The sequence below is a fragment of the Lates calcarifer genome, linkage group LG13 (assembly GCF_001640805.2).
Source record: "Lates calcarifer isolate ASB-BC8 linkage group LG13, TLL_Latcal_v3, whole genome shotgun sequence".
Taxonomy (NCBI): domain Eukaryota; kingdom Metazoa; phylum Chordata; class Actinopteri; family Centropomidae; genus Lates; species Lates calcarifer.
The window spans coordinates 26,229,101-26,245,035 of NC_066845.1; the positions used below are offsets into that span (position 1 = coordinate 26,229,101).

Consider the following 15,935-nt stretch of genomic DNA (forward strand, 5'->3'; position numbering starts at 1 on the left):
CGGGAACACGGAGGAGGAGGAGAAAGGAGAAGGAAGGATGGATCGGTGTCCATTACGCATCACACTTTGGCACGCGCCCTTGCGCATCCAAGCCGAGAGAAAAAGAGGAAGAGACGGAGAGAGGAGGAGATTTAAAGTTTAGATGGAACTGTAACATCAGCCTGAAAGAAACTATCAGAAAACACTGTGTGTGTGTGTGTGTGTGTGTGTGTGTGGCAGCATGAAAGAGAGACATTTGTCATCGGTGCTGGTGACACACTGAGACATGCACGCAGAGGCCCAGACACGCAGGGAGGCGAGCGTGTGCGCGTGCAGCAGCAGCATCATTAGCATAGAGAACAACAGCAGCTTTCTCTGTCTGAGGTCTTGATGCTGGAGCCAAACACCGGACAATAAATACAGGAGCACAACGACAGGAGCCACGTTAACCACGTTAACCACGTTAACCAGTTTAACTTTCATTCATGACAACAACACCAACCTCTGTATAAAACACTTCAGACCGTCAAACATGAGATTATTAAACTGTAACCTGTGGTGACGTCAGTCTGGTCCCGCTCACCTGACACACCTGGTGACAGGAGGAGCGTCACAGAAGCTGCTGTGATGGGTCACATCCACACACACACTGACACCGTGTGGTGAACATGAGAACTGCAGCAGACTGAGTGTATTCACATAGTGTAGTAAGTAAAAAATAATTAAGTGAAAGTACAGAAGTTTATTAGCAAAATGTACTTAAAGTATCAAAGTAAAAGTACTCGGTCTGCAGAAAATGCCTGTACTTGTACTTGTATGTACATGTACTGTACATTTATACACCTGTCTTATGTTGGTTCATGTTGATCTTCACGTTTTCTGTTTTATGTCTTTAATCATTTTTTCAGTTTGTGTTTGTTTTTCAGTATGTTTCCAATCCTTGTATACTAGCTGTAGACTAATGTAGTTTATATAGAATATACAGTATATTGTGCATATTGATGAAATTTTACACATTGTGTTTGTAGTTTTTAGTCTTACTGTTACAGCTGTATTTAGCAGCAGATTGAGTTTCACTGTCAGTCTGTTGTCAGCCTCAGTTTGCTGTAATGACAAATATAACTGCAGTTTGTGGTGAGAAGGAAAACATCACATCACAGTTTTGTAATTAATTTAATTTTAATATAAATAATAATAATACATTTTAATTCCTGCCTTCTTTTCTTTAATCAAATGAGATTAATTCATCGTTTTCAAACTGAAGTGAAGAACTAAGTTCCCTATAGATTATATTAAATACAGAGCTGTGAGGAAACACACTGGTAACTTTCAGCTTGTACAGCAGCTGAGTTTATTAATGTTTGACTGTGTCTGTCTTCAGGTTTGGTAGAGCCGTCTGGTCGTCACCACAGAGCTGTTGTACCTGAACACAGAGTAAAAACAGGTGATGTTAAACCTAACATCTCTTTTTTCCCGACAGAACCTGAACGCAGCATCAGCATCTGAGGTGTTTTACCTGGAGAGGTGGGAGGAGAGATGAGCGGTGCGTCCTGTCTGGGTCAGAGGAGCAGAGGAGGAGGAGGAGGAGGAGGAGGAGGAGGAGGAGGAGGAGGAGGAGCGGTGGTTGGAGTCCTGACTGTGACAGAGACGCTCCCGACCACAGAAACACAAAGACTCCTCCAGAGGAACCACAGGGATCCCTGCCACAGCTGCGTTCTGACACACACACACACACACACTTCTGAGCTGCTGATAAAAACACACTGATTCCTCCTGAATACATGTGTTACTTCACAGGTGCCTCAGACCACAGAGACATGGAGGAGACGTCTGGTGTTTTTCTGGAGGAATTCAGAAAAGGTCTCAACCAGGTTTTCAAGCTCCAGGAGATTTGTGATTAACCTGTGATTAACCTGTGATTAACCTGTGATTAACCTGTGATTAACCTGTGATTAACCTAAACCTAACCTAAACTCAGTCCTCACTCTGAAATGAAGTCTCCACAGTGTGAGTTATACGATCACAGCAGGTGAGGTGCGTTTGTTTCCTTCTCTGGTATCTACCTTCATCAGGAGCCTCTGGTTCTTCATGTCCTGTTTCCACGGCATCACGTACAGTCTGGGGATCATGGGATGTCGGGTGGAGAACGTTGGGACGTGGGAGCAGGATCGCCTCAGAGAGAACATGAGAGGATAGTTGGTTAGTTACAAGGTTTGGTTCTAAATTAGTCAAACCAGACACTGATAAATCTTCTTATCAGGACTGTTATCTCCTTTCTTTCTTTCTTTCTAGATTTCAGGGCAATACTTGAAGGTAGCTGTTGTCAAAAAAGAAAGTAATATAGTTAAGCTGTTAAGCTGAAGGAGAAGTTGATGCTTTAACTTGACTCCTTTTATCCTTTATGAGTAAATATTGTATTTTGTACAGACTAAAATAATAGTATTGTGTAGTTTATGATGATTTATATTTCTCTTGAAGGTCAAGGATCTAAATACTGGAGTACACATAAAGACACAAACATTCAGCTGTAATATATGTGTGTGTGTGTGTGTGTGTATATATGTATATATATATATATATATATATATTCAGTAAAAGGTAACATTTTCTGTTTTTTCTGTTTAACCAGAAAAGAATTTAACTACAGAGTTATTTCAGACTGGAGTGAACCGTATGAATGAATAATTTCTTTAATGTGGTTTCGACCATCAGTTGTGTTTTCAGTGTAATAATCATTTACTCACTCGTGTTGGTCAGATCTCCCTGCAGCTTCACTCATGTTTGTTGACTGTCAGAGTCGCCTTAGAAACCCCCCCCCAGTGCATCATGGGTCCTGGGTAGGATTACAGGAGGAGACTATAGGAGCGAATCAGTCGACTGTTGGTTGAAACTCAGGTCTAATGTAGATTCTACTGGATGTTGAAACACTAGTTGAGTGTGTTCTTTAAATAATCTTTGCTGTAGAAGGTGAAACAGACAGGTGTTTATCATAGAACATTTATATTGTATCTTAGAGAGCAAAATGAGCACTTGGGTTGTAAAATGTTTGGGCACATACATAGAATATCTCTACAATCTCTATCTGTAACAATGAGGGTTTGTTTATTTGAGTGTCACAGCTGCTAAATGAAACCCTGTGTTACCTAAATGTGGCTACTTCATGAAAAATAAATAGTCAAACTAAAATTAACACTGTGTTCATGTTAGGGTTAGGGGCTAGAATGGATGAAAAAGATGAGAAAGATTCAAAATGCACATGTTCATGTCACAGTTGTCACACATCAAGAATTAGAAACAGAGGTGTGGTGTGTTTGTGTGTTTGTCACAGCTGCTACTACTTGTCTGTCTTTCTGTTTGCAGAGTGAGATTTTGACATTTCTTCAGGAGGTTATATTGTTCTGGTGTCCCCCTCTCTCTCCCTCAGTTACCTGACCCATTCCTCTTCATTACCTCTGTGTTTGAGTCCTGTCCCCTGTGTTCCTGTAATCCTGCTGGCACCAGCTGTGATGTGTGTATCATCTGTACAGTTAAGGTAAGTCCAGTTTAAAGTGTAGATTTTCTGAGTTAAGATGTCTGGAGTGTTAATTTTAACAATAAAAATTAACACAGTATAACATTACAGACATGTGCTGCATATATCTGCTGCTTCATTAATAATTAAATAATTATAAAATACAATGTTAGTTACAGCAGTTTGCCTGATTTTATGGATGATTCAGTGGAAATTATGTTTTTTGTTTTATTTCACATGCACAGCCACAGAACAGAAAACTTTAGTCTTTATAGACGATGCAACATTGATAGTAACAACAAAACAAAACAAAAGCTAATTGAGAATTTCAGTGACATGTTTCCCGTCATCCATATTTTCTTGTTGTTTCCATATTATATTATTTTTCTCCATTGTTCTGGTTGTGTTTCATGTAGATTCGATGTTTGTCAGTTTTTCCACTGAGGAGATTTCATGATTCAGTGATATAAAGGCTTTTTACTCGCCAACAGTATATTTTAACAGATATCTGTCACTAGTCTCTCTGTGTCCAGTAGGTGGAGCTGTAATATTAACAGATCCCTGCTTGTTGCTCTTTTCCAATTGAACCACGTTTGATTTTGTGTTTTCATTTTTTCCACCTCTTCTGTTGATGTTTGTCTTATTTGAATAATTTAAACAATGTAAAACACTTGAAGATGGTTTTTGGCAGTCAGATTTCACTGGAGTCATTGTTTCCTTCCTCACACACTTTCATCAATGATCAGTTCAGATGGGAGGAAGAACGTGTTTGTAACATCAGTTGGATAAAATGAGGTGAATCTGTGAACGGTTCCTGTTCCGCTCAGAAATTCAGAAAATAGATTTTTGGATTTAAACAAAACATGTCATAAACCTGCTCATCGGAGGAATGGAAGTGTTTAGGAAAGAAAACACATGACAAATGTTTATATTTTCAGAGAGAAAGGTCTTAAAAATAGGTCCGATCTACTGTGACCTGTTAATATTATAGATCTTTGACTGACCTTTTGTGACTTTCACTTTCAATTTTGCACCTGCTCCGACGGCGGAGAAAGAAGTTCAGTAGTCGTTGTTCTTCATAAACTTCATAAATAGAGAGAATATGCAGCATGTCGGAAACCCCGATCACTCGACCAAGAATTGGTGATTTAAAGGCATGAGAACGCAAACGGACGTCAAAAGGTGATTATTGATCAGGTGAGTGTCTGTTCAGATAAATTTCGTGAAATTACTTCACTAACTTTAAACTCACTTTCAACTGATGACCATTACCCATAAACAAATACAGTGAAACACAGTTTATAAAACAGGAACAACGTGAGTCCAGGCTGATTATCAGGCTCCTTAAAGATGTAAACGAGGAACAACTGAAGAGGAAATGGCGGCGGCCGCTGTAACTGTTGTAACTTTCTGTTATTGGCTTAAACTGAGAAGTTCAATGAAACCTTTCGAGTCTAAACTTTAACTTTTTAAGGAAAAATCTGTAAAGTTTGTTTTGTTTGTTTAATCATCATATCAGTTGGTTTTTCCGCCATTTCAGAGGTTAAAACAGAACCAGGAAGAAGAGTTAGGTCTGTAAACACGCTCCGTGTTTAATATGTTTAGATGAAGAGTTGGATTCACTGCTGCACTATACACCACACTACTGCTCAGTCTTTTTATTGAAATGTAAGCAGCTCTGTGAAACCCGTAAATGGTACAAATCAGTGATGAACTGGTCAAAAAGGTTTAGGTCACCATGAACTGAAAAATCATATCATCATCATCATCATCATCATCATCATCATCATCATCAGTCCATTTCAAAGAAAACAGGCCTTTTAGGGATGAAGAAACTAGTTAACTCACAGCTTTCCTACAGCAGTGGAAGTAAATTAATCTTTGACAGTTAATGCAAACAGTTCCTGTTAGGAGGATACTGTACTGCTGGAAGCATAGTGCTGAACAGCTGCTCACTGTCAGACTGGTGAGAGAAAGACAGGTAACAAATGAAGGCAGACTGACTGGTCAGAGGTTCATCTTATAGCAGATTAATGACCCAGAACATTAGAGGAAAACACTGAACCTTGGAAATAAATACAAATCAATGACTGATTTTTAAAAAAGGGAATCATTGAACCTTTTGTTAAACTAAATAAAATCTAAAGTTTTCTCTCATCTAACAGCCAGACACACTCAAATGGAAGTGAGACATTGTTCAGAACATCACTGTTGGATAAGTTCCCATTCTGATATCAATATACAGCAGTACTCCCTGCAGTACAGTACTGTCCTAATATTCCACCAGAGGGTGTAGTTACACCACCTTGGTACAGACAGAGTTTGTGATTCATCATCTAAAGCTGGAAAACCTGTAGGATTCATTTGAATCAACTTTCAAGTCTTCATTTACTGTCTCTGCTGCAGAGAAGCTGTAGGTTGCGTCCCTGAAAAACTCACTGGAAATGAGCTGCTTAGTCTTCAATAAAAACTGGAATAAAGAGTGTGTTCTGAAACCTTTGAACAGGACTGTAAATACACACAACAAAGTCAGCCTTCAGAACAGAAACAGCTCAGCTGCCTCTAATCATTGGCTTTTATAAGATCAATTAATTGTTCATAAAGCAAAGAACTGAATCTTTAAATGTACGACAGCTGCATAAAACCAGTGTATTTTAAAACAGAATGAAGAATTCATTTATTGGCTCTTATTTCCAACTGAGATAAATGCAGCCAAATGCTCAGTGTAGATATCTTTACAAAAGATGTTACAGTTTTAGTTGTCTTTTTCTTTTTTTATTTTATCTAATACAGTATGATCTATGGGTAAATCTGTCAACATCAGGGGATAGTTGGTCAAATTGTTGGCAGAGACACTAATGATCACTGCACATTTGACTGATGCTGTTTCTGTCCCAAACATGTCCATTAGAGAACAGATGTGGAGACATAATGAATTTTCTGTTTCCTCACAGATACTATGCAAAGCATGAAGCGCAGAGGCAGCATTGAACGCCTGCCACCAAACTGTGAGTCTGAAAAGAGTCAAAACTATTTTGGTCAAAATATGCATTCTAGTGTTTCATAGAAGGAGATTTAAGCAATTACAATGCTTAAATGAAAACTGTTAACCATAATATTCTATGTATTATAATAGTATGTTTTAGGAAATAATCTAAATAATGTTCTCCTCAGTGTGTGAGCTGAGGGTTGTTCTGCTGGGGAACAGCTGGTCTCAGAGGAGTTCAGTGGGGAACTTCATACTGGGAGAGACTGTGTTCAACACAGAGGAAGAAGCAGACTGCTGTCAGAGAGTCAGAGGACAGGTGGAGGAGAAAGAAATAGTTCTCATCAACACCCCAGATCTGCTGCTTCCTGACATCTCTGAACACAAACTGACAGAACATGTGAAACACTGTGTGAGACTCTGTGATCCTGGACCTCATGTGTTCCTGCTGGTTCTACAGCCTGAAGACTTCACTGAGGAACAGAAGAAGAGGCTCTGCAGAGTCCTTCAACTCTTCAGTAATCAATCATTTGATCGTTCACTGGTTCTGATATCAACACCCAGAGAGAAGAGGACAAGTCTCATAGAAAACTATGAACACCATCCAGCGTTTGGAGACATGATCGGAAAATGTAGACGCTGGTTGTTGTGGCAGAAACATGAAGGTTCAGATCTGTTAACAATCATGGACCAAATTGTAAAGGAGAACAATGGAGATCATGTGATCTGTGATGTGTTTATGGACACTACGTTTGATATATCCAGTGGGTTTGGAAGCCTGAGACAAGCAGAAGCAGCCAGAGTCCACTTGGATCCTTCTGGAGCTGTTGGTAGGTTCAGGAACTGTTTTATAATGTGATGAATATGGTCCTTGATCAGATTTGAACATTAAATTAAGAGTTATTTTGGTTCATTCTTTTACAGGGCTGAAATTCCTCTGGTATTCAGCAAAAAATTGTGAGTAAACTTACAGATGATTATCACATGAAGACTTCAAGATGAAGTTGGTGTCCTGTAATTTATGGTTTTATTTTTTCACAGGGATCATGCCAGCGGGAAGTGCAGCCAACCAGTGTAAGTAAAAATTTAAATTATAATTTAAGCAGAGGAAAAAGTTAGATATCTGATCTGTAACCATGTGTTTGTTTTGAAACTTCTCAGTGTACTAATGCAACAGCTTTGCCTTGTAGCCTGTAGTGCGAGGTGTTCCTAAATGCACCCTCTGGCCGTTTGCTGACTTTGCTGACTGTAAACTGCAGCTGCCTTGTTATCCTAGCTTATCACTCAAGTGTGGTAGTGCAGGTACTGCAAAGGAAGGGAACACAGTCACAGTATTTCGCCAGTAAGATTTTCTCTTGTGCTGCGACCAAAGATCAGATGTGACAGGGTTGTAATTGGGTTAAATTGGGTCAGTGCCCAAGCATATAAACCTATACTCTTATATGTCATCAGGCAGTGTTGTCAGTCAGAACATGCATTTAGTTTTTAATGGCTCCATTTGTCTCTTACTGGCCCTCTCTCTCTGTCATTCAGGATGCATATAGTGCTACATTCTCTGTGTGTTCTGGTGTCCTGAAAAAAAGTGCCAGGAACTGTTACATTGCCTGCATAAGCTCCTACTGAATAATATCTCTTGCTGCTCTCATAACACAGAAATACAATTAAACATAATCAGTACCACATTTCACATTCAGGCCAGTTACGTGTGTGCGCACAGAAATTAATTTGGTTACATCTGCCACTTAAAGAACTAAATACTTGAAGACAATAGATATTTACTTTTCAATCATCAGAATCTCAGAGGCGTTGTCAGGATGATGTTTCTTTCAGACTTCAATCCAGTGTCATAAAGAAAAAGTGTCCATCTGCATTAGTTTAGTAATTTCACTTTTTTTTTTTTTGAATTAATGTATCTTCCCAAATCTTCCCAAAACTGAAAAATTCTGAATCAACTCAAATGTCTGCTGGGATCTTGAAGGCTACATGTCTCCACTGCCATCTAACTCTCCAGCCTCAAATTCTTTCTATTTTCCTAGTAATTATATAGTATGGCCTCTGGAAACATCCAGTCCTGTCATGTCTCATCTGCACCCTGATCATCACTGTTTGTGCTTGTCTCACCATTGCCAGTTATCATCCACACTATAGACTACTCTACCAACTGATTTATGTGACACTGTCCACACTGCAGTGGCAGAAGTGAACTGGACACATTTATAATGACCGAACATTTACTAAGATAACATTTACTCCATGTGTGGATGTGAAAGTGCCATGAAAGTGTCTGTGTTTTCTCATGTGTTGTCAACAACCTCAAGCTGTAACCATGTTCTGTTCTCTTTGTTGTTTTCAGTCTCTGCACCCAGGATTGTGCTGGTCGGGAAGAGTGAAGACAAAAAGACAAAACTTTGTAATTTCATTCTGAGAGAGCAAGGACTTCACTCCCAAAAACAAACACCAGCCAGACAATGTGTGGCTACCCGTGGGAAGTGGAGAGGAAAATCTCTAACAGTAATAAAAACTCCAGACATCTTCAGTCTGTCTGTTGAAGCAGTGAGAGAAGAGATGAAGAACTGTGTGAGTCTTTGTCCTCCTGGACCAAATGTTCTGCTGCTGTTAGTGAAACCTTCTGATTTCACTGAGGAGAACAGAAAAACACTGAAGTTCATCCTGAGTTTGTTTGGTCAAGATGCTTTTAGATACTCAATGGTCGTCATAACAGACAAGAAGAGTGGAACACATTCAACTGTGAATCAGCTGATTAGAGACTGTGGAGGAAGAAACTACAACATGTTTGAAAGTGACCACAGAGTGTTAATGGAGAGGATTGAGAACATTGTGCATGAAAACAGAGGAACCTTCCTCACCTTCACTGAAGAGACCATAAGACCAAAGTCTGAACACATCAAACCATCTTTAAACCTGGTTCTGTGTGGGAGGAGAGGAGCAGAGAAGACTTCAGCAGCCAAGGCCATTTTAGGTCAGACAGAGCTTCATTCAGTCTCCACCTCATCAGAGTGTGTTAAACATCAGGGAGAGGTGTGTGGACGTTGGGTTTCCCTGGTGGAGCTGCCTGCCTTGTATGGAAAACCTCAGGAGGCAGTGATGGAGGAATCATTCAGGTGTATCTCCCTCTGTGAGCCTGAGGGCGTCCATGCCTTCATCCTGGTCCTACCTGTGGGTCCCCTCACTGATGAAGACAAGGGAGAGTTAGAGACCATCCAGAACACATTCAGCTCTCCAGTCAATGACTTCACCATGATTCTGTTCCCTGTGGAGTCAGATCCTACAGCTCCAGCTGTTGGTAACTTTGTAAATAAAAGCAAAGACATCCAGGAGCTCTGTCAGAGCTGTGGAGGAAGATCTGTTGTTCTCAACATCAAGGACAGACAGCAGATCCCAGATCTGTTGGACACTGTGCACAAAGTTAGACTCTCCAAAGAACCATCCTGCTACACAACAGAGACATTTGCACATGTTCAAATAGGAAAGATCATACAACAAGAGAAACACATCACCACACTAACGGCTGAAGTTGAGATCCGGAACCGGACAATCACTGTCGGTTGTAAGTACTGTAGTAGTACTATATAGTATATAAATCATAGTTTTTAATATGGATTATATAAAATAGAAAATCTTTTAAAATTTGTATTATATGACAATATACCTTGCAGTCGATATACTGTAGCATTCAAACTGTAACTCCATGTCTTTTTATTTCACAGGTGATGAAGAGAAACAGAGTCCAGAGAGTCTCAGGATTGTGCTGATAGGGAAGACTGGCAGTGGAAAGAGCTCTTCAGGAAACACCATTCTGGGAAGAAAGGTGTTTAAAGCTGAATCAGGTGTAAAATCAGTCACCAGGTTTTGTCAGAAAGCAGAGAGTGAAGTGGATGGTCGTCCTGTTGCTGTGGTCGACACTCCTGGTCTGTTTGACAGTAGTATGTCCCATGATCAGGTTAATGAGGAGATGGTGAAATGTCTCAGTCTTCTGGCTCCAGGACCACATGTCTTCCTGTTGGTGTTACAGATTGGACGATTCACACCAGAGGAGAAGGAGACACTGAAACTCATCAAGAAAGGTTTTGGAAAGAATTCAGAGAAGTTCACCATCATTCTTTTAACTGGAGGAGATAAACTGGAACACGAGGAACTGTCCATTGAAGAATACATTAAAGAGAAATGTGATGATTCCTTTAAGAAGCTGATCTCTGACTGTGGAGGAAGATACCATGTGTTTAACAACTATGATAAACACAATCACACACAAGTCAGTGAGTTGATCAACAAGATCGACACCATGGTGAAGGAAAATGGAGGCAGCTGCTTCACTAATGAGATGCTGCAAGAGGCTGAAGCAGCGATAAAGAAAGAAGTGGAGAGAATCCTGAAGGAGAAGGAAGAAGAGATGAAGAGAGAGAGAGAGGAACTTAAAAGAAAACATGAAGAAGAAAAAGAAGCCATGAAAAGGAGATTGGATGAACAGAGAGAAGAAATTGAACAAGAGAGAAAACTGAGAGAAAAACAGCTCAAGGAAATGGAGGAAAACAACAAGGAGCGTGAGGAGAGAAAGAAAGAACAGGAGAAGAGAGAAGAGGAGGACAGGAAGAAAAGACAACAGGAAGAAATTCAACAACAGGAGTGGGCACAAAAAATTAAAGACCTGGAGGATAAAATGAGATCAGAATCAGAATCAAAGCAAATGACAGACAGAAAACTGAAGGAGAGAACAGAAGAGATGAAAAAACAACAAGAGGCCTGGGAGAAGGAACGAAAAGAGTGGTGGGAAAAACGAAAAGAAGATGATGAACAGAGACGACAGGAGGAACAAAGAAAAATTGAAAAACTTCAAGAAAAGTACAAACAGGAAAGAGAAAAATATGAGAAGAAAGAAGAGAAAAGAAGAAAAGAAGAGAATCAGGCCAGAAGAGAAAAGGAGGAAAAAGAGCGAAAAGAATTAGAAGAAAAGTATAAAACAGACCTGGAGATGATGAAGAAGACATTTGAGGAAAAAGCCAGAAAGAGAGCTGAAAGGTTCAGTGAATTCAGAGAGAAATACGTCAAGAAATTTGCTGCTCAGAAGGAAGAGCATGAGAAACAAATGAAAGACAAAGACGAGAAATATGACCGCACCGAAAATGAAAGCAAGAAAAACCGTCAAGGAGAAATCAGTGACTTGGTGAAATGTTTGACCAAAAAGAGTGGAAATGTTGAAAAAATCAAGGACTTATTGATAAAACATGAAGACCAAATGAAGATGGTGAAAACTGACACAGAAAAAGAAAATCTGCAAGCAAAACATGAAAGTGAAATAAGTGATTTGATACAAGAACTTCTGAGAGAAGAATCTTCATTAGGTGTTTTATGAAGTGGTTTGTTTCATGTGTTGTGGAACAGGTACTGCTGGAGGATTTATTTTTGTTATTTCTGGGTGAACTATACAATTGCATATCAAATATTCTTTTTGAATGAGTAAAGTTCTTCTCTTAGAGACTCTCAGTTAGTCATCTCTAAGCAGGAGTTTCTAAAAGCTCATGTAACATGTTTTGTTGCCACAGAGAAAATTAATTTATGTTATAATGACTGTAAAACAAGTGGAATCATTTTGACACTTCAGTAGCAGAAAGTGGCAGGAATCATCTCAAGAAGTGAAAATACACATTGACATGATGAGAAGAACAAGGAAAAGTTAAGTCGTTATTAATTTTAATTCACATCTTTCTTTGATGTCATGATGTTTTCCATCAGGTCAAGGGAAAGTGATTAGAAAATTTGTTTGTTTTGTTTTTTTAACTTCTACCACAGCCTTGAACCATATATAGCCTATGGTGTTAGTATGTGTCTGAAATACTTTATCGGAAGTATTTCATGTTTCAATTTTACAAAGACAAAAGCATCAAGGGTAAAGCTAGCATCTCTAGCTATACCTGAAATTGGGTCATTTTATACTCAGGCCACTAAGGTAATTAACACTAAGCCCTGCAGCTGTACCATCTACTAGCAGGCCACAAATTATAGTGTCATCCATTACCAGTGCCAGACCAACTCATCTCACTAATCTGGGTGAGGATCCTTTACTGTAGCCACAGTTTAATTAAATCAATGGAGATATGATGTAAAAATATGATGCAAAACATTCAACAAACTAGAGACTTAAAAGCTTATTCTACAGTTTTGAGAGTGAAAAAAAAATCATACCGAGACAGGATACTTTTCATTTCAACAATATTTTTAAACAACACTAAACCTTTCTTTTTGAAGGTGATGAGCAGATATCCTGCAATAAATCTTGTGGTCAGCTCAAGTGTAGAGTTTCAGTCATCACTGTATCTTTGAGTCAGATTGACGATGTTGATTTCAGTCCAGAATTCACTCACTAACCCTGTATACCAGTTCTTTAAAACTCCTTATCTGTATCACTAAAAATAACTCTTTAATCTGTCTCAGTCTGGGTGCTGTAAAGCTTGGTAAAATCAATTCAATTCAATTCAATTTTATTTATATAACGCCATATCACAACAACAGTCATCTCAAGGCACTTTTCATATAGAGCAGGTCTAGACCGTACTCTTTAAAATAGATATTTACAGAGAGAGACCCAACAAATCCCACCATGAGCAGCACTAGGAGACAGTGGCAAGGAAAAACTTCCTTTAAGAGGCAGAAACCTCGAGCAGAACCGGACTCAGGGTGGGCGGCCATCTGCCTCGACTAGTTGGGTTAAGAAGGAGAGAGAGGGGGAGGGGGGGGGGGGAGGGGGTAGAGAATAGCGAAAGAAGAACATAGCATAACACAGGTTCCATATCAGATGTAAGATGAGGCCAGTAATACAGCAGTAGTAGTGATAGTAGTGATAATTAAAGTATTAACTGCTAACATAGCAATACAACTAATAGCAGTATAAGTCATTTCTAATTCTAGCAGCAGGTGTTGAGTGGAGTTGTAGGAGCAGCAGGAGACTTGTCATCACAGATCAGACTCTACAGCTCCAGAGGCAGAAATACCTGCAGAAAGAGACAGAAGAGGAGAGAGAGACGGAAGAGCACAATACTACAGGAAAGGGGACATATTGAGTTAGTAACATGTAACATGGGATATGAATCCATATTGAGTGGAGAGAGAGAGAAAGAAGCTCAGTGCATCATGGGAGATCTCCCGGCAGTCTAGGCCTATAGCAGCATAACTAAGGGATGGTTCAAGCCTGAGCCAACCCTAACTATAAGCTTTATCAAAGAGGAAAGTTTTAAGCCTACTCTTAAAGGTACAGAGGGTGTCTGCCTCCCGGACCGAAACTGGGAGAAGGTTCCACAGTAGAGGAGCCTGATAACTGAAGGCTCTGCCTCCCATTCTACTCTTGGAAACTCTGGGAACCACCAGTAAACCAGCATTTTGGGAGCGCAGAGTCCTGGTGGGATTGTAGGGGACTATGAGATCTTTAAGGTAAGATGGAGCCTGACCATTAAGGGCTTTGTAAGTGAGGAGAAGGATTTTGAATTCTATTCTGGATTTGACTGGGAGCCAATGTAGAGAGGCTAACACAGGAGAAATGTGATCTCTTTTCCTAGTTCCTGTCAGTAATCATGCTGCAGCATTTTGAATCAGCTGCAGAGTCTTTAGAGACTTGTTGAGGCAGCCTGATAATAATGAATTACAGTAGTCCAGCCTAGAAGTAACAAATGCATGGACTAGTTTTTCTGCATCTTTTTGAGACAGAAAATGTCTAATTTTGGAGATCTGGATTTGGAGAAATCAGTATTATATATAGTCATATTCTAAATATTGTAAAGGTTGAACATGTTTTATTGTTAATTGCCTTTTTTGTTGGTTGTTTTTTTCCTTGCATATGTGAAATAAATTATAGCAAATATTAAAGATGATTATCATGTAAACTGTTCACCAGATAAAAAGATAAAACTGACATTACAGATGTGTTCTGATGTTTCTTTAGTTTGTTATGTGAGATAAGAGTAGATGACATCAGTTTAAAACATAATTCAGATTAATTTTGAATGGTTTGTTCTGTATTTGATCTTTGGTTTCTCTGCTCAGAAAATATTTAACCAACATCATAATCTGATTACTGATCATCTGCAGGGGAGTTTCTGTTCAAATGATTCTGGTAACATAACTTCACTGAGCTGCAGGTTTCTGCTCACTCACAATTAAAACTGACACACAAGTTTATATGAGTGTAAATGACTGTGACTTTAGGTGGAGTATAAGTAAAGGTAAATGTTATAATGTGGAACATTTAAGGCAGCAACGGGAGGCTGCTAACTGTTTATTTCTGATTTTAGTTTGAATTGAGAGTCACAGGTTTTTGGTGTTTTTATGTTTAAACTAACAGTAACAGTAGTATATCAGTGTGGTGTTTCCCTGTAGGTGAAGGTGATGGTCTGTATAACTGCAGCAGGTCACTCATCACACTTTGTCCAGAGAGAAACCAAACAGCTCACAGAGACCTGAGACTATAATAATATTTGTTGAAGAACTTTACAAACTGTTCAGATCACACCTGTACATTACTGGAGAGAACACAGGCCGACTGTGGATAATCAGGGTTGTTAGGAAACAGCCATCATATACTCTAAACCTGTGATGTTAATGAGATTATTCTGATCAGTTAATATATAAAGATGACTGGACCATAGAGCCTGAAGCTGGTGTGTACATTTAAATACAAGGATCCAAGAACCATTTAACCATTTATTGAATGAAGGAGGTGATGTCTTGTTCAGGATCATATTTATAGAAAACATAAGTAAATACAGAAAACAAAATACTAATCTCCTCTGAATTTAAACAGCCTGACTTACAGGTTTCAGTTTGATCTCACAGGTCAGTAAACTAAGTGTTTGATCTGCTCCCATACAATTCTTAGACTGTCTATATCAAACAGCTCTGAGACAGTACATCATGATCTGTTAGGACGTCACATACACACATTAAATTAGGATGAACAGCATATAGACACAACTCAGAGGAAATAAACAAGTCAACAAAAAATAAACTGGTAAATTCATTTCAAACAAACTTACTGACTTTGCACTTGTATTTTTCTTTGACAAAACATTGAGAAGTAGGGGCGCCCCCATAGCTGAATGGTTGGGGTGCGTACTACATGGGCCCAAGGATCGACTCCTGGTCTGGCCGGACCCTTACTGCGTGTCATTCCCCCACTCTCTCTCCCTGTTTCCTGTCTCCTCTCCACTGTCCTGTCCAATAAAGGTGAAAAGCCCAAAAAAAAAAAACTTAAAAAAAAACAAAAAACACCGAGAAGTAGTTTGTATGTACAGTAATTGTATTGTGTATGTACCTGCATTACTGACCAAGGAAACATTATGTTGAGGGATATTCTTGCATGATAGAAGCAAATATAGAAAAAACACACTACAAAAATTCCCCATTGAAAGTCAAAGCTCTGAATGCTAAATCATACTTAACTAAACGTTGGTA

General features: G+C 39.2%; 2 protein-coding genes across 3 annotated transcripts; one reads left to right on the forward strand and one right to left on the reverse strand.

The window, feature by feature from the left end:
- Positions 1-45: 45 nt before the first annotated feature.
- On the reverse strand, positions 46-3,396 carry LOC108881661 (testis-expressed protein 43). Its single transcript, XM_018673740.2, has 4 exons — positions 2,724-3,396; positions 2,043-2,151; positions 1,496-1,695; positions 46-1,402 (listed from the first exon to the last, which is right to left on the reverse strand). The coding sequence occupies exons 1-4, from the start codon at positions 2,756-2,758 to the stop codon at positions 1,357-1,359; spliced, it is 390 nt and encodes a 129-aa protein (XP_018529256.1). The 5' UTR covers positions 2,759-3,396; the 3' UTR covers positions 46-1,356.
- LOC108881659 (uncharacterized) lies at positions 2,086-13,593 on the forward strand. 2 transcript variants are annotated; one of them, XM_018673735.2, is made up of 9 exons: positions 2,086-2,178; positions 3,404-3,511; positions 4,546-4,687; positions 6,445-6,498; positions 6,665-7,306; positions 7,401-7,433; positions 7,518-7,550; positions 8,830-10,044; positions 10,205-13,593. In XM_018673735.2, the coding sequence occupies exons 4-9, from the start codon at positions 6,450-6,452 to the stop codon at positions 11,845-11,847; spliced, it is 3,615 nt and encodes a 1,204-aa protein (XP_018529251.1). In that variant the 5' UTR covers positions 2,086-2,178; positions 3,404-3,511; positions 4,546-4,687; positions 6,445-6,449; the 3' UTR covers positions 11,848-13,593. The 2 variants fall into 2 exon arrangements, with proteins under 2 accessions (XP_018529251.1, XP_018529250.1); XM_018673734.2 differs by lacking the exons at positions 2,086-2,178; positions 3,404-3,511 and having other exon boundaries at positions 3,583-4,687.
- The last annotated feature ends 2,342 nt before the right edge of the window (positions 13,594-15,935 follow it).

Excerpts from the sequence above, each read along its gene's own strand:
- LOC108881661 (XM_018673740.2), bottom strand. The coding sequence starts at position 2,758 with ATGAGTGAAGCTGCAGGGAGATCTGACCAACACGA. Across the intron at positions 1,696-2,042 it reads ACCAGAGGCTCCTGATGAAG|AACGCAGCTGTGGCAGGGAT; the intron begins GTAGATACCAGA and ends TGTGTGTGTCAG. Across the intron at positions 1,403-1,495 it reads CTCTCCTCCCACCTCTCCAG|GTACAACAGCTCTGTGGTGA; the intron begins GTAAAACACCTC and ends CTCTGTGTTCAG.
- LOC108881659 (XM_018673735.2), top strand. The coding sequence starts at position 6,450 with ATGCAAAGCATGAAGCGCAGAGGCAGCATTGAACGCCTGCCACCAAAC. Across the intron at positions 7,307-7,400 it reads GGATCCTTCTGGAGCTGTTG|GGCTGAAATTCCTCTGGTAT; the intron begins GTAGGTTCAGGA and ends ATTCTTTTACAG. Across the intron at positions 7,551-8,829 it reads GGGAAGTGCAGCCAACCAGT|TCTCTGCACCCAGGATTGTG; the intron begins GTAAGTAAAAAT and ends TGTTGTTTTCAG.